Source organism: Grammomys surdaster, unplaced genomic scaffold (assembly GCF_004785775.1).
Source record: "Grammomys surdaster isolate TR1022 unplaced genomic scaffold, NIH_TR_1.0 220, whole genome shotgun sequence".
Classification (NCBI taxonomy): Eukaryota; Metazoa; Chordata; class Mammalia; order Rodentia; family Muridae; genus Grammomys; species Grammomys surdaster.
The window spans coordinates 6,873,021-6,894,500 of NW_021604665.1; the positions used below are offsets into that span (position 1 = coordinate 6,873,021).

The following is a 21,480-nucleotide window of genomic DNA, read 5'->3' on the forward strand; positions in this document are numbered from 1 at the left end:
CGAGGCGAGGCGAGGCGAGGCGAGGCGAGGCGAGGCGAGGCGAGGCGGAGAAAAGAAAATCTGGCAAGTCTAAACCTTTTGTTTCCTCTAATTTGAGCTGGGTGAAAGAAATGATTCTCTCTCTCTCTCTCTCTCTCTCTCTCTCTCTCTCTCTCTCTCACACACACACACACACACACACACACACTCTTCATGCTGCAAAAATACCTTAGTTGTAATCCTCAGAAACACTATCCACCTTGAGACAGGCTTTCCTATCGACTTGGAGCTTACAGAGTAGTCTTGATTGGCTGATGGAGAGCCCAGGGGTACCACTACTTCTGCTTCCTTAGTGCTTGAATTACAAACTCACTGCTACACTGGCTTCTTCATGTGGGGTCAGGAGGTCTAGCTTTGCAGCCATTTGCTTGAGAGACACATCTGTGACTGACCCAGCCATCCCTCAGAAGTGATATTGTAATGACCCTTAGTGGAGGTATTCTTCAGTTTCCTACAGTTCTCACCATTCCTCTCCTTACCTTGCTTCATTATTCACTTTCTTTCCTGGCAAGCCTTAACCAACCGAGTCTGTAGTCTCTGCTTTAAGTATCTATCTCAACATTTGCATAAGACAGCACATTTGGAACACATGGTGGAAGTCTCTCTCTTTCCTCTCAAAAACTGCAATCATAAGAAAAGCTCAAGTCCAGTTTCTATGTGGCAGCTCTTGCAGCAGGTACTTTATGTACACTGCTCCACCTGAGCTCCATGCTGGCCAGTAGTCTGTTGCTAACTCTGGCTTATAACTAAGAGATTGGGATCAGGAGGTTAAAGCAAAACGGTCAAACCCTAAACTGTCTTCTTACATTCGATTAGTGAACTTCAAGAGTTAGACTAACGTGGTGACAAAGGGGCTTTTATGACAAGCTTTCACTATTTTTCTTACATTCAACAAGGAACTATGACATCAAATGAGATCAGCACCTCTGAGAGTCTGGGGTTAATTTCAATGCAACCATAGGCAGAATTGGAATACTACCGAACTTTCGAGTGGCTCCTGTTCCCTGTGAAGGTGATTGTGAAGTTACTCTGAGTGAAACTTTATTTACCATGGCAGAAGATTCACAAGCTTGAACTTGACAGTTTAGATGACTATTTAGCACCAAATCAATGTGAAATCGCCATATGGATGTGTTGGTCTACGGCTGCACTTGATCAGAATACCTGGTGAATTACCTATGAGAGTCAACCCAGATTCTCAAAGATTGTTGGTATAAACAGCTTGATATTTTATACAATCTCTCTTTTATTTGTGTTTGGGGTGGGGGCTTGTATATATGTGTAGAGGCCAGAGGTCCACCTCAGGTAGACTCTACCTTGATTTTTCAGACAATGTGTCTCACTAGCCTGAACCTCATCAAGTCAGTTAGGCTGGCTGGCCAGAGAGATACAAGGATCTGGATGTTTCCAATCTCCACAGTGGTGGGATTAAGATAATACCAGCACTGCCAAGCTTCTTTATATGGATTCCAGGCATTGAACTCAGGTCCTTGTTCTTATATAGCAAGCACCTTACTAACTGAGCCATCTCCCCAGTTCCACATCTTTGTGTTTCTAACAATTAATCACATTCCCACGCTGTTCTCCCCTTGCCCCATACACTTAAAGTAGGAGGCAGAATGGTCTCATTTCTGAGAAAAGAAAATTTTATTTGATTTTACTTGTTTTCCAGCCCCATCCGAGAACACTGTTCTGGTCTGAGCTATTTAAAACACATAGCCTCTGATTTCCAGCTCTAAGAGCAAACACTTTGCCAAGCACCTCCTAGCTACAAAGTGACCTTGACACATGTCATTCAGCAGGGTTTCAAATCAAAGTCATCCTGTTTAATATTCATAAAGACTTTTTTTCTTCCTAACGGCATATGTAGTGATTTTACAAGGTCTGGGGTTGGGAGCTTTATTTAGAGATGGGTTGTATTCTGAGAAACGTACCATCAGTGTCTCTCCGATGAACTGAAGTATTAGTTTGGAGGTAGGGAAATTTCGTTTGGCATTCTTCGAGGGAAGAGAGTGAAGTGCTCGATCCTGACAGGTTTTTCTCATTGGGGGTTTCCTGGGCTGGTCCATCTGTGATATTGAATTCGGATGCTGAATCTATAACGATAGCATTAATAGGTTTCTCGTCTGCATGCTTTTCATTCGTGAGTTGCGTATCTAGATGAAAAAAGAAAACACACATATACAAACCCACTGTGATCTAAGAAGGGACATTTGCAGGAAATTTTACATTTTATACTTTGAGAGAATAAAGTCCCATGAAAGGGAATACAACATTACTGGGCAAGGTTATTTTGAGATAGAATTGAAAAGTGCAGTCACAAACTTTTATATACACTGTAAATTTCTCACTAATTTGAAACATATTTTTCTAGTATCAGGTTTTCAGATGGTAAGTTGGGCAAACCAAAGGACCCATTTATGTAGATCACCAAGATGCTACTGTGTGGTGTCAGCATCATGGTATACTATGGATATGAGAAACCAGGTGATTCTGGAAACTTCCAATGGTCTCAATAAGATCACTATTCGTTTTGTTGGTGTTGTTTTCATTTCTACTAACCTCACTTTCCTTCTATGTAGGAGAGAAACAAGCCATGTGCAGATGAACAGTCTCCAGGCTCGGTCTTCCTTTGCTGTCAGAAAAAGCTCTGAAAACATCCCGTTCCTACTTCCATGCATGGATTACTTTGATGTAGGGACTGACATTTTATAGAGGCCTATTCATATGATAGCCTCCCTGGCTTTGGGGTTGTCTTCTGGGGAACATACCTTATTGTACATAGTCAACTGGGATAACCAGGGTTCAAGAAGCTCCTAGCAACATCCTGGCTAAGAATCCAGTTTGAAGAAGCAAAGGGAAAGTTGAAAAGCCCATGACCTCATTCCACGTAATAAAAAGTTTGTTAGTAGAGCCAAAACTAGACTGAACACTGAGATTCAGTGTACCCATCACAAGCACATCACACCTTAGCAACTGTGAGTGTGTAGAGAAGTAGTGTTCTATCTGGCTGTTTCAGAGAGAGGCTGAAGCTGGATGGCAGCTTGATATCTAACATAGCTACATCTATAAACAAAGTCCTGAGATGGTAAAAGTGGAAATACAAGAATACATTCTTAAGCACACCCCAGGCTGGTCCCAGGGATATCCTCAGGTGTTACTACTGAGAGAAGGAAAAGACATGTTTAGGAATCCCATGTCCAGGGCTTGGGATGTATCAGCAGTGCTCACTGGGGGACTTGAGTAAGGCTGACATGACTGGAGAAGCATACCCAGCTCAGTGTAGGAAATCCACTCTTTCTAAGTCCATATTTATGGTCTGTTTCAAATTGGTCTTTTCTTTTATGGGAATGTGATTCCCCGAAACCTCTATAGCATCCAATCATCTGAGAAATCTAAATGTGCTGACCTGTTCAAAAGCTCAGATATCATTCTCCCTTTCAGCCCAATCAAATCACCATCCCGTGGGGACTTTACTGAAGCTTCTCAGGTGAATCCAACATGCAGATGAGTCTGGGAGTTCTAAGGAGTTCTGCTTTTCAGAGGGGAGGAAAGAGAAAGATCAACTCATAGCCTTGTCAGTCAGGGGTTCTCAAAACCCATTATGATACGGTCTCTCTTTCTGAAGTCTTGAACTGGAAGAAGACCAAACAGTCTGCCATAAACAGTCATCATGGGCCATTTTTGTTTCTTTCCAAATTTCCAAACAGCCTTGGTTTTTGACAATGTTTAATTTTTATTCCCTTTCCCATATGCTGCTGGCTTTAAATCCCTTGGTAGTGGTTTAATCCACCCTAAAAAAGACTGGCAGAAGTAGGGGTTCAGGAAAAACATCTATTGTTGACAGCAATTAATGTAGTATTGAATGCTGAATGTGGAAATAGAATTGGCGATACACGCTGGCAAACTCTAGGCTCATCCAACTCAAGAAATACTTGCCATGTTAATAACATAATGATGTTGATGAAGGTCACAGTGAAAATAAGAGTTTCTTTCCTTACTTGGGTATAAAAGGCATTCAACCATCAGGCACTTTCCCACTAAGATGGACATTTAAATACTGTCTTCAATGCTTAGCAGTGTCAAGATTTTGAGCCAGACAATGGATATATAAGGGCATGTTCTCATCTTCTATTTAGGAGACACTTAGTTGTACTTTTTCTCCCTAAGCCAAGATAATAAAAAAAAACCTTAGTGTTTGCATTGTCAAATTTTTCTCCTGGGACACAATTGCTCAGGTTGAAAACCACTGCTTTGTACACCAAAACAAGTATATCTGTGCCTCTGTTATATATCAAGTTTTATATTCTTGCTGATATAGCAGGTCATGCTAAAACACCTGTCTGAAAGAGTCTAGGGGATAGAGATTGCTGTTGACTCCTTTTATGACATGGGGAAAATAAAAGTTAGTACCACTAGGTGAATTATTTAGAGTTAGAATGGAATTGAGCAGATGCATGAGAAGTCTCAAAGTTTAAAACTTTCACTTTAGTAAGTTGCCCAAGGACTCCTCTGTAGTCAACTGAGATCTGAGTCTAGGGACTGCAAAAGCTTTGTTCTTATCTTTGTCTTTTATAAATATTATATCTATCCCTAATGTATTCTTTGCCTCTATCTAAAGTAGCTGTCTTTTAGTGGCTGAGACCACACAGCAATATCTTCTATACCCTAAGACTTGAGATGCATTAACACCCTAAATCCAGTCTTGCAAATAACTCAGCTCGACAGACCTCCTTTCTCTGCATGGTAAAGTATGGCTGGATTCTTGCACACTTGAAGAATGGCCTGTTTGGCTATAGCTACTGTGTGTTGTCCATTCAATGTCAGCTCAGAAAAGAGCTGATGGCAAACCATGATGCCTATAGAGATTACAGCAGCTCTTTGCCTAACAGACTTCATTAACAATCAGTTCAAATTATCACGCACAGTCAGACTGCATGTAATTTAAATTGCTTTTGCACAAAGTAATTCTGTAAAAACAAAAAAAAAGTTGGATAGAGGTTACTGGAATGTAAAAACATGCAGAGAGCACAGTTTACAGCCAAGTGGTATATGATTCTCTTTTTAATTTTGCGACAACTTTTTTAAGTACAGCATTTTTTAAGTATAGCATTTTGAATGTAAGTGGTTTGCTACATTAAGCAACCATTTGGAGCACACCAGGTTTGCATAGAGAGGATTTTATGGAGAATTTAAACTGCCATTCATAAAGTTATTTTAACTCTATATCTGTGTTTATATTTTTATTTTTTTAATCCCCCAGTGGGAACTATCTGATGCTCATTAAAAAATCATCTGACATGCACAGGATTCAGAACCCAGTCTGTTCAACCCAGAATTCTGACATCTGAAGTGAGTCACATTTTTTTTTTTTGGTGTGGGGGGGTGAATGTTACTGACAGCTTCCTTCTTTTTTATAGCTGGAATGCTAACAATAATTCCCCCAGATTTCTCCATTTACAGTGTTATTTGACATTGTCTCCAAAGTATTAAAAAGCAGCATGGGCTAAAAGAAGGAACACAAGGAAAAGCGGCATCATATCTTTTGCGCGAGTTGGTATTTTTGAATTAAATAAGGAACCCGTGAAACTATATTTGGGATGTTATACATAGTTCCTGACATTAACTTGGAGAAAATAAATTTTCTACCCCTAAAATACAAACCAAAATTGGGACAAAAATTAGGAGCTTCTTTATAGTTCTTAGAAAAAAAAAAGATTAAAGTGTATCTTGAAAGTCATTGTCATAGAAAAATCCCTGTTTGGGTTAGAAGTAATTGCAAAAACCAGTGGGCATAAACTAAGCAACAGTAAGACAGACAGTTAATTAATTTTTTATTACTGCTGAGCAAATGTTATTAATTTAATTCAATTAACATTTATTGAGCACCCACATGCAATAGATGAATCAATGTGACAGCAGCTATTCATTTATTTACTTTAAGTTATTAAGGAAACATTTCAATGGTTTTCATTTTTGCTCAGTAAATGTGACTCGATAATTTTTGTGTCCGAATATTCTCTAAGTCCATAACACAAGAAATCTGGGTAACGGCTCTTCCTACCTGGTTCCTTAGTGTAGTCTTATTGGTATTTTTTTCTTTTGTCATTCTTGTTTCCTTCTCCCCTCATCTTTTCTCTCTACCTCTTCTTTTTCATGTTTATTTCTTTGACTTACCCTCTCTTTCTCCTTTAATTCATGTGTTTTACTTTCAGATCCACTCATGTATTATTCCTTAAGACCTGACACTTCCTCCTTCCCTCCCCCCTCCTTCCCTCCCTTCTTCCCTCCCTCCTTCCTTCCCTCCCTCCCTTCTTTACTTTTTTCGTACCTCCTTTCCTTCGTCCCTCCCTGCTCTTTCCCTACCTCCCTGCCTCTCTCTCTTTTCTCCTATCTCCTTCACTTCCTTTCTTTCCCTGATCTACGGTAGTATTTGTCCACACTCATAACTTAGGTGTTGGTTCTATGGAGCTTGCCTCTAAATCTATGCTGTGAACCTGTTCCTGGCCAGGCTGCATTTGTTAAGTGTAAATTCCATTTCAGTTGTTATTCATCACTGGAGAATTCAGAGAAAAATGACAGTGTATAGGTTCTTTACAGGCCTGTGGTCACTGCAAATCACACTCTCATGAGTGTAAGGAACTTTTGGGTCCTTTACTTAGGTTACCAGCCACATCTTTTCCATTTAACAGCCCATTTTACTAAGCCCTTCATCTCACTGAAGTGGGTAACTCTACCGATCTCTGGAGAATCCGTGGCTGGATTTGTTTTCCTTGTATGATCATAGTTCCATTTATTTATACTTGAAACTAGTCTTTGTCTGGTCTTCTCCTTCCACTGGTGATTTAAAAGTTCCCATTGATTCCTTTTTCAAGATACCACTCAAGTTCATGTCTGCCTTTTCATTCCCATAACTGCTCTTACACCTTCCCATCAGAACCTTTCTCTTTAAATGGCTGTTTATCTTGGTTGTGGGCATCTAGCACAGGGCCTTGCACACCCTAAGCAAGTGTTCTGCCATTGAGCTGCATTTAAAGTCCTTGATTTTCTTTGCAGGGGGACTCACTATGTAGTTCAGACAGCTGTTGAACTGGCCACCCTTCTGGCTCTGCATGTTAGGTGCTGAGATTTCGGGTGTGGAACACCATGCCTCAATGTGGAAAGTTTACATGCTATTATCAAAATAATGATTTAAACTCCACCTTCGGATAAAAATATTCCTTCAAGGAAAACACAAAATGAAGTCAAGCCCCCTCCCCCCCCACACACACAAGTGCCAGTGGCTCACTCTTGCTCCTGATTTCTAGTCTCTTGTCTCAGTTAACTTTCCTACTCTGTTGCCAAATGGTTTTTTGAAACAGGCAATGTCTTAGTAACAGTTTCATGTGTGAGGCCAATTCCTGAAGCCTATCTGAGAACTTTAAGATAGGCCTGTAAGGTAGACTGATTTTAATTTTATTTCTACATCAATACACTGAGAGTGTGCATTTCAAATGCAAAGCTCATTCTTTAAGCTGTAACTGAATTATGTTTTCCCTTGGACTTGAACTACCACTTAGAATTTAGTAGTGTGATTATCTGTGGGTGAAATCAGATCAAGGTAGACAGGTGACATTTCAAGGTATAAACCACCAAACCGTTCACAAATTATTATGGTTAGGAAGGGTAGTTCATCAAAGTGACCCTGTAGGGGAAAAATTAACTTAGCTGGGCATGGTGGTGCATGTCTATAACCCCAGAATTCAGGAGGCAATGCAAAAAAAGAGAAGGTGTTAAAGAACATATAACCACCCCATCTCCAACCAAGATAGAGGTGTATAACATATATGTTATATTTTATGTATTTTATATACTTATACTCTGGCACATGAAGAACTTTATAATGTCCACACTAATATTGGGATTTGCATTCATCATTAGGCTGTCTGTATTTTCCACAGCTTGGTCAGTAAAACACATGCTATGCAAAATATCAGAAGTCACAAAACAAGACCAAGCCTAGTGAAAACCATTAGGGCCTGAATCTGTATTTACATTTTCTTTGGATACTAGCCGAATCCTAATCTGCCTTCTAATTTGGAATCTATTAGCCCCAGCCTCTCAAGCAGCTGGGATCACAGGTGTGTGCCGACACGTAGGACGTTCTTATTTTCATATTCAGGAACACTGGCAAACTGATTCAGTAGAGAACAAAGCAAAACTAAGATGTCACGTTTCATCCTGACCCATCAGCAAAAACTAATGGATATTCAGAGAGGGCAGATTTTCAAGGAAAACCCCTTTTTTTTTGTTTTTGATTGTGGAACCTAGGACAAGAAACCTCCTACAGACATCTCACCTGTTTAAAGAGAATGGAAGTAAGACATTAATTATTTGACTGCTGCTGGCTCCTAGATTGGATAAGGCAAAGCCTTGGATTCAGTCAATCGAACCTCAGGGCAGAATAAGTGAGACAAGTGTACCTGGCTTATTGTTTTTCTCTCTAATTCTCTCATAACCTTTAAAGACTTTCCAATAAAAGCAATGGTGTTATGTATCACTGGTTTGGTTTGTCTTCTTTAGCAACCCAGCCTCAGAGACATATAATGAAATGTTTATCAAGGGTCTGAGGAGGTGACATTTTAAAGCCCCTTCAATCAGCCTTAGTGAATCTTTTTGAAAATGTGAGTGGAAAACCAGAAGCATATTATTTCTCCTTCAAGGTGAAAAGGATTAAGAGGTGTGTGTGTGTGTGTGTGTGTGTGTGTGTGTGTTTATGAGAAAGAGAGGCAGAGGGAGCTTAGAGAGTTGCAATGGCCCCTTCCAAGGCTTCCCCCTACAACTACAAATTTTCAGCTTTGGGACTGTGTCCTTTTGGTTTTGCTATTGTCGATCGCCTCTCTTCCTTTTGTGCCTATCTGCCATGAGTAATTCCCTCTGTTTTCTGCTCATAGCCACATGTTGCCCAGTAGGCAGACCTTGGCTCATGATATACTTTTATAGCTAGGTTGTGAGCCAGTAACAAGGAGCAGTGCAGACCTAAGAGGCGTTTGAATCTTCTTCCGACATGAAAACAGTTTGCAATTATGAGTCTCCATTTCATTTTTATGCACTTACCTCCAGTTTAATGTTTTAAAGTAGTGTCTCAGGAAATAAAGATGATGTTACCCAAGGAAAAAAAATAGCAAGTAGCTTTTATAGTCCCATGTACTGGGTGGCTAATGAGTTTAGGGCTCTGAAAAAATGAATCAAGCCAATCAGGCTATAAACTCTGGCATAAGCGGTGGATCATATACAGCTGGGTTTTCACTATTAGTGTTTAATATAAATGGTAAATGATCAAGTTCTTCTGAAAACATTCTCTGCTATGTTAAAGCTGTGTCTGTCAGTTTATTTATCCCAAGTCCTTGAATGTGGCTTAAGGTTTCTTGGGCACACTGTTACGAATCCAGCCCACAAGGATCTGGTAGAATACTGTCACTGCTTGTGGATGAGGAGGCAAATGAAGAAGGTTCCAGTGGATCCTCCCAGGTACACAGGGAGGAGAAGCAGAGTTGCAGCAGGTACCTATCTGTGCCTCCAGCTCTTATAGTCATCAAGCTTGTTTTCCAGACTCTAGTCACCAGATGTGCCAATCAAATGTTGGACTGTTTGCAGAATGACTCTTTCCCGATGACTGCCTTTCTTCAAGGTAGTTGGTATGTGATGAGGAGATAACACCTTAGACAAATGTTCAAGGCAGAACTGGGTAACTAACGGTTGGCTTTTGCAAAATGACTCCTCACCTAGTTTGGGAAGCTGCCTATACCTGCTGTCCAGTCCTAGTGGAAACTTCAAGATGTTGAGTTGAAATCCTCATCATAGCTCATAGCTCTTTAAGTAGTATCTTTTCTGCTGCTGTGACTATCATAGATGTTTTTTCCTTGTTTTCTTCTGCTGCAATTCCTGAGGGAAGCACACTTCAGCACAGTGTCTGGCAGAAAGCAAGCGTCACCTGCTTTCCAGCTAATGGATAAGCTGAGTGACAATTGGAAAGTGGGCCTCTTAACTTTCAGGTGACAATGGACTCACCTCTTGGGGAGGTATTCTGGACCCAACCCTCTTGCCTTTGTCTTCATTCTCAGTATCCAAGCAAACTGATTCTTGTCGGAGTTTATATAGTTCCTTTAGAATATGGTTTTTATTAGAATTCTTGCTATATTCTACCTGGTAAAGATTATCACATGTTAATTAGATTATAATTAGAATACTAATATATTAATGTATAGTTGAAGAGCCAATTAGTATACTTTCTGACTTAAACTGACATATGAATATAAATAAAAACTTATTCTTCTAAGAATCTTGCCTGTAGTATCTTGTTAAACTAACATATGAATATAAATAAAAACTTATTTTTCTAAGAATCTTGCCTGTAGTATCTTTTCTCAAGCTCCCAGCAGCCTGGTAGTGGTAGATACTGCAAATGGCTTCCTTTCTCTCCTCATGACTATTCTGGCATATTGCTACAAAGAACGTATTTAATTTACTACTAATCAGTTACATAGTTGGGGTTTTAACTAAGGAAGCCAGGCTTCAAATCGAGGCTCCTAACCAATGAACTACACTGCCTGTCTTAGCAGACATTTAACAGACATGTATTGTGACATTAATGAATATGATATTTAATTACTAAAACATTCCTCAAATCTTTGCTCAACAGCCACCTTCTCAAAGAGGCCTTCCATTTTGTCCATTCTGAGTCAGTTCTTTCCATCACTCCCCTGAGGATCTTCTGGAAATGTCTGCTTTGATTGTCATGATCTAGATGGTTCTTACTAACATTGCATAGTCAGAAGCCAGGGAGGCTGTCAAACATTGCTATGTGCATAGGAGCTCCCTTTATTTCCCACACCAAACCTACAAGCACTGCAGCTTTAAGAACCAATGGTGTCTGGGCCAAGAAACTCTTGTAGGAAGTAATCTGGTAGACCTCCACACCAGCAATTTTACTGTTTAATTTCTGCATCTGCTTATTTGTTCACTCCCTTGTGGGATGCATGGATTTCCACACTTAAGATGCCATCTTTCTGATAGCCCTGTCTACTATTAATCACTACATTCTAGAAGAGCATCTAGGATACAAAGAATACTCAAAGAAGGGGGAAGCAAGGAACAAATCCCGTTTTGGGTGTGGGATCCCAGGAACTGTCAATTCTCCATCTAATAAAATGTGGGTTGCTTCTACTTCTGTGGTTACAAATACTCTTGAAATAAATGTTATGTATGTCAGTCTTTTCTCATATTTGGTACTTTCTATAGTTTGAGTCCTTAGGAAAAGATTGATATAACTTGCTTTCTAGTTTGACTTATATCAAGAATAAATGGGAAGAATTTGTCTCTTGTTCTGTAGCCAGTTCTAAACTTTACCATTACTATAATTTGTTTTTATCAATTTGAAGGGAACTTGGATTCTAGTTGCAGTTTCCAGCAGCTGAATAAACAGTCTTGCACTGCTACAAGGGGTAGGAAGAATTTTTTTTTTAAATGCCCACCGCTTTTCTGTGGAATTTTCCCTCTACACCTAGATTCTGGGTAATTTAGAAAACTCTCATGTTACATGGGATTGGGCACTTAAAATGCTTATTATGTATTTATAGATCAATAAATTCTTGTTTTAAGTGTTTATTGGATGGATTCTAATTGGGTTCTTAAAAAGAAAAAAAAGAAACCTTGGTTCTTGGGTGGTGACAGACATACCCATCAGTGGACTTGGATGACTTTTTATTGATTTCCAGGCCTATACAGAATCATCATCCACCTATGGTGGGCTTGTACAAGCATAGAGTAGATATAATTTCTGCATTGTGGCCCTTGAGATACTAGAAGTCACATCTCACTGGTGAAAGATAAAGAGAGGAGGAAACAGAAAAACAAAGCACATGCTCAGCCATGGCTCCTGTGCCTGCTGTGCAGCCTAGTGACTTACAGAATCTATGAAGAGGCCCAGCTGAGAGTTTAAGACCTATATTCTTAATGACATGCCTGGTAGAAATTTATCCCAGTAGTCTCCAAAGTGGCAAAAGTGTGCCTACAGGGAGGCACGAGCCTATCTAATGAAGATAGAGCATCACTTTCTATATATGTATAAGTATATTTATTTCATATGGTAAATTTTTGCATAGTTTATGATATATTCAGGTTAATATTGTGGTGTCTCTGCCATTTTCTCTGCCCCCCCCCTCTCTTTCTCTCTCTCTCTCTGTGTCTCTGTATCTCTGTCTTTCTCTTTCTGTGTCTTTGTATCTCTGTCTCTGTCTCTCTTTGTGTGTGTTTGTGTGTGCATGTGTGTGTGTGTGTGTGTGTGTGCGTGTGTGTGTGTGTGTGTGTGTGTGTGTATGTGCCTGTATACGTAGGTATTAATTAGGGTTGGTATCCATCACACCCTAGCAGCTATTTTCCCATTAAAGATTTACAAGATTTCCAGTAAAAAGTTTGGAGACTGCTTCCCTAAGTAAAAGACCAAGGTCAACACTGTACATCCTCTCCTACGTAAGGAATTTTCTTGTGCTTCCTTTGGGTGCCCAGGGTGTGGTTGCTGGAACGTGGACAGCCACAGCAGCTGCAGTAGTGGCCTGGGTAGACTTTTCCTGCGAGTTTCTATAGTGGTAACAGGATTAACAGGCTCTATTCTGGAAGAACTTGGGTGGCATAACACCTCCCAGTAGAACTATTCCTGACAAGGATGTGCAGATGGAAATGCATATTTATGTCACTTAAAGCCTACAAGAGACACAAGGATTTGAGCTATAACAATAAATAGAAAAAAATCTTCAGCATTTTTGGTAACCCATACTCAAGTGCATTGAGTGTGCTTGGTGAAAGACCTACAGTCTGCTCTTTGTCCAAGCATAAAATATTCAGCATACAAGAACATCAAGGTGAATTCTTCCCCATAGATTTTAGAGTGTTAAAATAAAGCTTCCACAAAGTTAGTATAAAATTTCAGGTCTTAAAAGTAACAGCAATTTTATAAAGTGTTTAGGCCATTTCCAAGCGTAAGGAGGGATCTTCTTTTAACTAGAATGCTCATTTTTTCTACTTATTAATAATGGCCGGTCTCTGGAAAATTATTTCCAAAGCCCACATAGTCATTTTAGTCAAGGCTTTCAGGTTGAAAGTATCGTCTAGGAGTCTTTGATGTAATCTCTCCTGTTTTAATTTCAAAAACACTTGTGAAAACATGGGAAAAGAAGAATACCCACAAACCTAAAATATGGAATGGACACCACTGGTAAGGATTCACACAAAACATCAGTCAATTGGAACCATCGACAGCTATTGGCATGGCACTTGTGCTGGCTCTTTGGAGAGTAAGATAAAGCACCACTGTGTTTTGCTCACTCTATCAGGAGCCGTAGTTTGGCTCTATCAAATAGCTATGGGGCTATCTTCCTTTTAAAAGAGATGTCACTTCTTGATATGCTCAAGAGAAATCTAAAGGTTTTGTTTTCCTAGCCAAACTGGAGTCATTGGTTGTAGCTAAAAGAGGGATTTTTTTTTTTTTAAAGAATTGTACATAGTTCTCACTAGGCTTTCAAGGAAGAAGTTTTTAAAGAAAGAGAATAAGTTAACTATGATATAACTGAGATGAAAAGTGAACATGATAGATTCAGAGGGACATTCTTCAACATTCTAATAATTCTGGTTTTTTTTTTTTTTTTTTTTTTTTTTTTTTTTTTTTTTTTTTTTTTTTGGTTTTTCGAGACAGGGTTTCTCTGTGTAGCCCTGGCTGTCCTGGAACTCACTCTGTAGACCAGGCTGGCCTCAAATAGAGAAATCCACCTGCCTCTGCCTCCCAAGTGCTGGGATTAAAGGCGTGCGCCACCACGGCCCGGCACGTTCTAATAATTCTTATCCTCGATCAATTTGTTATTTCTGTGAATAACCAGAAGAAAATTTCCCACCATCATAAGCATATTTCTTTTTTAAAGCATTTTTATTTTACTTTAAATTCTGTTTGTGTGTGTCTATGCAAGAGCTTATGCAGTCCAGAAGAGGCATCAGATCCCCTGGACCTGAAGTTCTATGTGTCTGCGAGCCTCCAGACATGGGTGCTGGGAACAGAATTCAGGTCCTCTGCAAGAGCAAAAAGCAATCATAATGACTGAGCCATGCCTCTAGCCCCACAAGCAAATTTCTTTTTTTCTTTTTTCTTTCTTTCTTTTTTTAGCAAATTTCTTGGAAAGATTATTTAAAGCTTTACTTTCATTGATAGAAAACCTAGGAAGTTATGTCTCCTACTAACACCAGAAGCAATAGCCATAATGGCTCACCAGAATGACTGCCCAAACATGAATGGAATAAGCACAACACTGATAAACATGACAAAGCAGAGGAAGAAAATCTCATGATACTCTAGTCCTACACAAAGAACTACATGTAATTGAGGAAATCTGGGAGCAGGAAGAGTGTCCTTCCCTGGGGAAGCGCACACCAATTGGTTTTCTAGTGTAAAACAGCCACACCTGAAAACATACATAAAAGTAACATTATACAGATTGAACCGGTTATAGTTATGAATATATATGTATATGCAGATACGTATATGGATGCAATAACAATTAATGAAAAAAGAGTTCATGAATTTGAAGGAGAGCAGATATATATATATATATATATATATATATATATATATATATCCCTTATATACACACAGACACAGAGAGAGAGACACACACAAACACACAGACACACACACATATGTACATATATATGTGAGGATATGGAAAAGGGAAAGGGAAGGGGAAATTTTATACTTATATTAATCTCAAAAATTAAAAAAAGGAGCAGCTGTGACTTGAAAAGAAATGAACCATCGATTGGTACAAACTGAACTCTTTTTTTTGAACTTTTTGATTCTAAGGTGAATCTCAACAAATAAATTTCACCATGATTAGGCTCAGCTCAGGAACCTGGAAGTATCCAGAGGTCTGGCACTAGAATGGTGTGTGGGTGTAACATATAAACATGACTTTGAATTAATTTTTTATTCTTCATTGTAGAAGTAGCCTAGAAACTATAATCTGGAAACACTCCCTAGTGAGATCTCCACCCACAAACATGCTTTCTGCATTATTCAAATGCTGCTAGGCGTGTTTTATATGCTTTTAGCTTTCCATTTTTCTCAAGTTTGCAATATTCTATTTACAATTTCTATTTTATGTGTATGAGTGTTTTGCCTGCATATATATATATATATATATATATATATATATATATATATATACATATATATATATATAATTATCTACATGCTTGGTGCCCACAGAGGCCACAAGAACATGTCAACTCCCCTGGAACTGTAGTTATGGATGTTTTGAGCCACCATGTGGGTGCTGGGTGCTGGGAATGGAACCCTGGACCTCTTCAAAGGCAGCCAGTGCTCTTAATTGCTGAGGAATTTTCCAGCCCCTGTGTTTTCAAATTTTAATAGTCATTTCAGTGCAAAATTGTTTCAATAAAACCTAAGAAAATATTTTTTTACTGAGCATTGTGTTGCAAAATGACATAAAATTTAAATAGTTTTGGGATAGTAATGTTTAGAAATGTTTACTAAATACATGCTTGGAAACAGTTCCAGGTAGGAGTCTTTCAAAGGGGTGCTATAGGCATGGTATTGATAAGAGAGTGAGACAGCTGGATTCAATAGTCATTACACAAACACTGAGTGGTTCACACTTTTCAAGGTTTCTTTCTTTCTTTTTTATTAGACAACATACACCGCAGATAAATACTGCGCATCTCTATTCTTTACTGACTCTGCAAAATATTTTAAACAAAGAATTAAGGGAGAAAGAATTAAGGCACTTGAGAGAAGGCGTTGGAAGTGTAAACTTGGTAAGAAGACCATTTGGGAGCCACAAAAGATGTCAAACCCATCAGAGTGGGAAGTATCCAGCTGAGTAACTGCAGGATCACAGCAAGTTCAATCCTCATACGACTTTTATAAGCACTGTCTAGTTTATCTGCAGTCCATCCTAACAACATAGCATATCAGACATACTTGCAATTTCCATTACATTCTTTCTGATTATGTGACATCTTCCTTTGTCACCTTATTAAAGTCCTAACTGTCTCTAAAGAACTCGGTATGGAGTGCACACCTATAACTCCAGCACTTGGGAGGTAGAAGCAGTTGGCTCACTTTGTAGTTCAAGGCCAGCCTTGGGTATATAGTGTCAGGCCAAATAAAGCTGCAGAGTGATGCCCTGTCTCAAACAAAAACAAACAAACAAACAAACAAACAAACAAACACAAAAAGGATTCAGTGGGAATGCTATATTGCTTATTTAGCAAATACTTGTCAACTGTTACTAGTTACTATAGTTGTCAACTGTTTGTAGTGTTAAAAAACTCTACCACATGTTGGGGTTATGAGATAAATGTAATGTATTTTGGCCCACAAGGTGATTTCAACCTTTCTTAAGTTGAAAAAAAGGTAATTCCAAGGCTGGGAGATGGGTCAGTGGTTAAGGGGGTTTACTGCTCTTGCAGAGGACCCCAATTCAATTCCCAGTATTTAGGTCAACAGCAAGAGGGTTGGTCATACCCTACTATAACTCCAGCTTCAGGTGGGATCTACCACCCTCTTCTGACCTGTACAGTTACTGCACTCACATGGTCACATACTCATACACATACATATGCATATAACTAAAAGTAAAATAAATTCTTTATTAAAAGAAGGCAGTCCTCCTTCTGACCATGAGTGTGTCTGTTCACCCACAAGGAAAGGTGACATGGTATTTCTTTTAATTTGATTTATATGTATGTGCATGTGTGTGGTATATGCACATGATCATGTGGTTATGTATGCATACATGTGTGGGTACGTGTGCATGCTTGTATCAATATGATGTTGGGTTTCTTTCTACATTGTTCTAATTTTTTTCAAGGTAGGGTCTTTCACTAAACCTGGAGCTCATTGATTTTATGAGGTTGGCTGACGGACCAATAAGCTTCTGGGAATCTGTCAGTATCTGCCTCATCAGCACTGGAATTAGACTGGCATAATCACTCTTTGCTTTTTACTTGGATGCTGGCAATCCAAACTCAGGTCTTTATGCTTGCACAGCAGATACTAGCTATGGTACCATCTCCCTGCCCCATGAAGTCTTTTGTCTGAGCATGGTAGAATGATCAGTATAAAGGTTGAATTCCAATGGATACCTATCAGCTTACCAACAAAGTGTTTTGAATTTCTGTTCTCAGGCCTCTAGCCTTATCTCCTATATGATATTGTCCCCCAAACAGGCATGGTAATATCCAGCACTACTAATAAAACCCTTTCAGATGTAAAGTGTTTAGCCATGAAAGTCTCTGGAAATTGAACAGAATTGTAGTATTTTAGATGTACAATGAACTCTAAATGCCAGGTGCTTTCTTCTCCCTTACACCCACCTAACTTTCCATTCATTCAACTCCTTCTAATCAGTTATAATAATAAAAATAATGATAGCCAGCCCACACTTCACACTATGAGGGGCTTTGGCTGAGCACGCTAAGTGAATTCTCATTGAATCTTCACAATAACATAATGAGAAAGTTATTATGAACTCCATTTCCTTAGGAAAATGCTTTGGGGGGAGTAGGCTACCAAGCCTTATTTGTTGCTGACTCCAAACTGGTGTAGATTTGAGTAACAGATTTGAATTTTTGGCATTTGGAGGCCATTATTTGTTCTCTTAGATGCTGAGATATGTACAGGTGATACAAAGATGGATGACTGTGACTCTAAGGGACATCGTGGCCTATTTAAAACTGGCCAACACATCCACAGGTCTGAGTGCTCACAGGCATGCCTTTCACGCCATCTCTAATTCGATTTTTGTCAACCAATATAATTTTCCTTTATGACTAATATCTGATCTAAATTCCCCACTGAGGCCAGTTCAGATGAAAGGGTAGAAAGGACAGTAAAATAGATCTTACACGATGGGAATCAAGTTACTTTGGCTGTGCTCCCACTCCTTCAGAATCTGACGCATATGGTTATGTCTTTATTAAGGCTATTTTCCCAAGTTACATTCAGGGCACTGCAAGATCAGATGATGGTAACCGTCGGGCTTTATCCCATCAGCTGGATAGATGACTTACCTGATTCCTCCCTAAGATGCTCAATCAATTGGACTGTTATAAAAAGGACCAATGGAACTGGGCTGAAACTTCCAGAACCTGATGGTGAGGACTCTGGCTCTTGCCTGCTTTGTAAATCACAACAGATGGTCTTACCAACATCTGACACTCAGCCCCCTTTGTTGTTGACTTCTCCTGTGTCTTCTGAGCTTCATGTGTTCTGTTTCCTTTACTACAAAGAGTTTCAGCTACTGATTCCTCTGCAAATCTAATACAGGAGAGCAAAGTCCCTCAGATGTGCAAGTTTGGATACAACTATGAGAGCTGCTCTTGGCAACTGGAGACTCTTTGGAAGTCTAGGTATTCTGCCTTTGAAATTAATTTTTGCCTTAGAGGTAGAACTGGTAGGCTTGACTTCATTGTTGAGCTTGTTGCTACTTTAAATGTTCTGAAATGAGTTAGTGGAAATGATACACTTGGGTCAGTTTAAGTAATTGATATGTATGGCATTGCTGGTACCTGTGTGCTTTAGTTTAGGACTTGAGAGTGTAGCCCTTCTGTCCAGCAATTCTTTGTAACTGTTCAGTGTGGACTGACTTCTCTTTAGCTCAATCCATTTGAAGATGCTCAAAAGGCTGAAAAGAGTAACGGGAACTCCAAAGGAATGATACTATAGGATTTCCTTGGCCACTCAAACTCCCTTGCCACTTAACTAAAGGAATCTTTAAACCTAAATCTAGCCAACAGCCTGTATTTTAAGTTGTTCCTTAGTGATAAAAACAAATAGAAATGAAGACTATGTTTTCGAGAATCATTTCTATAGTTTGTTGCATCAAGTATGAATGTACTAGGTGACAATTATTCACCAATATAGCAGATGGAGAAAGGATTGCACTGCTCCCTCTAAGAGAGTAAGTTGTCAGAAAACACTGCTGCCTTTGCTGTTGTTGAGGTCACTCTGAGAGGCACTCCTCCCTAGATGATTGACCAGTGAGTCTCAGTGGCATGTAGCTGCACTTAGACATCACTTTGGCATAGGCCAACTGGGTTCTTAATTCTTCAATGCCTACAGGAGAAGCCCTCAAACTGAAGACCCACTGGAATGACCCAGCATGGTTGTTGGAATAAATTGCATCTAGATTGCTGTGTCATGCCTTCCACGTCTTTTTGATTCCATAAAGTTTGTTTTGGGGCAGCCTTCAGGTGCTGAGAATGCTAAATGGTCAAGAACACCTGGCAAACATTCCATCCAAGCCTAGGCTACCAGCCTCAGTTGATGCTCATAGCTCATTCCTTTTAGCATGACCTGCTTACAGCACGAGGTCAACAAGTGGAGGCAACCCTTCTACTAAGTTTTCATTCCTAGTGCTCTTTTTTTTAGATTGCAAGGAAACTCAGAAAAAGCAGCTTGCTTGAGGATTCACAGCCGAGATTCATGATTTGGGGATACTTCCATCCTCCCTGCATGGCAATGCTCACTCCACTTTCAATGAACCCCAGTAGTACCTGAGTTCTGAAAGGTGATCTCCTCTGAGAGGATGTTAAACTTGACATTGCATTTTGTTTTGGGCTGTTGCAGTAGTCTTACAGGCTGTTTCCAGTTGCCTTCTCCCAGACTCAGCTCCCAAACAGAAGCCAGAGAGACCTCATTTTTGGCTGTCACCTGACTTTGAGAGCATCCCAGGGAAGAGGCCAGCAGAGTCATTCACACACACTTAAGTTGCTGTGGGGTGGTTGGTGTCTTTCAGGAAAGGATTTTGCTCTAGTCAGTCCTTTAGGCCACTCCCCCTACACTTAACTAGCTTCTTTCTCTGGATGTTCTTTATCAGTCTAGCTTTTCAAGTGCTTTTGACAGTGTAGCAGATCAAATCCAAGGCCATCTAATGTCTGCCACTAGGTTCTATCATTGGCTCTTTTAAGTCTGTTTTCCAACATCATCTTAAGTTACCCAGGCTAGCTTCAAACGTGGAATCCTCCTTGCTTAACATCACCAGAGTTTGGATTTGCAGACGTGTCTGCAAGATGACTTTTTGCGTCATGACTTTCCATGTTCCCTTCCTACTCCGCCATTAATTGGAGTTCTCTTTCTCTTTACTGTAGCTTGATAAACTGTTTACAGTAGGAATATAATCTTCGTATGTTTTCTCCTGCATATTAATCCCTATTCTTTATCATAGTAGGCACTGGTGAAAGACAAATATAAAAGCAGTTTTGATCGTACACACACGCTACCACAGATGACACATAGGCCCATCATAGTGGTGAAGATGTGGGCTTGCCCAGCTGTTGTGGGTAGCCCTGGCCTTGTATTTTGATACTAATTCCCCTTTCCTGTGAAGGACTGCAGAGGAGGTGTGCCGTCATTACACAGGTGATTTATAGTGAACCTTCTGCCCATCTTAATTTGTAAAATAAAGACTACAGCCAGTGATTGGGCAGAGGAAGGGGAGGTGGAGAAATAAAGGCTGGGGAGAGAAGAGAGAGAGAGAAAGGATGACTGGAGGATGACTGGAAAAAGACAATGGAGGAGGGAGACAACAGAGACGATGGAGATGACGACGACTGGGGAGAGAAGAGAGAGAGAACAACTGGGGAGAAGAAAGGGGAGAGAAGACAACAAGGGACAATTGAGGAGGACGACTGGGAAGCAGGAGGTAGAAGGACAAGCACAGGACAAGTTATAAGACCCTTATAACTTGAAAACCCTCAAGTTATAAGACCCTTATAACTTGAAAACCCTCAAGTTATAAGGGTCTCATAGCTGGGGAACAGAGTAGTGTAGGGGTATCTGCCCAATCTAGGCTTACAGAATATATTCATAATTACTGAGTTGTGTTTTCATTGACCAGTCCTATTCAGGTTGGAGATTTAAATATCTCCCACAGCACCCAGCTGATGCTGTCACCTTCCCGACTATGTTCTTTCACTATGTTCCACTGCCTCTCCTGTTAATACAGATGTAAGCAGAATTCATTTTCCATTAAAGGTCCTGCAAGCTGGGGAGATAGTCCAGTGGGTAGAGCATGTGCCGTGTAAGGAGTTTGAATCCCCAGAACCCATGTAATACTGGGTGTGGTAGCCTACATCTGGAATCCTTGTGCTCCTACAGGGAGATCTGAGTCAGGGGCAAACGTATCCCAGAGGCCTCTGAGTCTGTGCCTGGTTTCCTGGCACATGCCACAGAAAACAAAGAGGTTCTGCCTAAATCAAAATGAGAAGGAAGAACTGACACTCATAGTTGTTCTCTGACTTCTAATCTTGAACCGTGACATGTATGTACCTGCCTGTATTCATAGGAACACACACACACACACACACACACACACACACACACACACACACACA

The 21,480-nt window shown here is 39.9% G+C and overlaps 1 protein-coding gene across 1 annotated transcript in view; it reads right to left on the bottom strand.

Moving 5' to 3' along the window:
- The window catches only part of Mdfic2 (MyoD family inhibitor domain containing 2), a 104,384-nt gene that overhangs the window by 7,995 nt on the left and 74,909 nt on the right, over positions 1 to 21,480 (bottom strand). Inside the window, exon 3 of the mRNA XM_028772986.1 lies at positions 1,974 to 2,195. Coding sequence (XP_028628819.1) covers positions 1,974 to 2,195 — 222 coding nt within the window. The remainder of the gene's footprint in view (positions 1 to 1,973; positions 2,196 to 21,480) is intronic.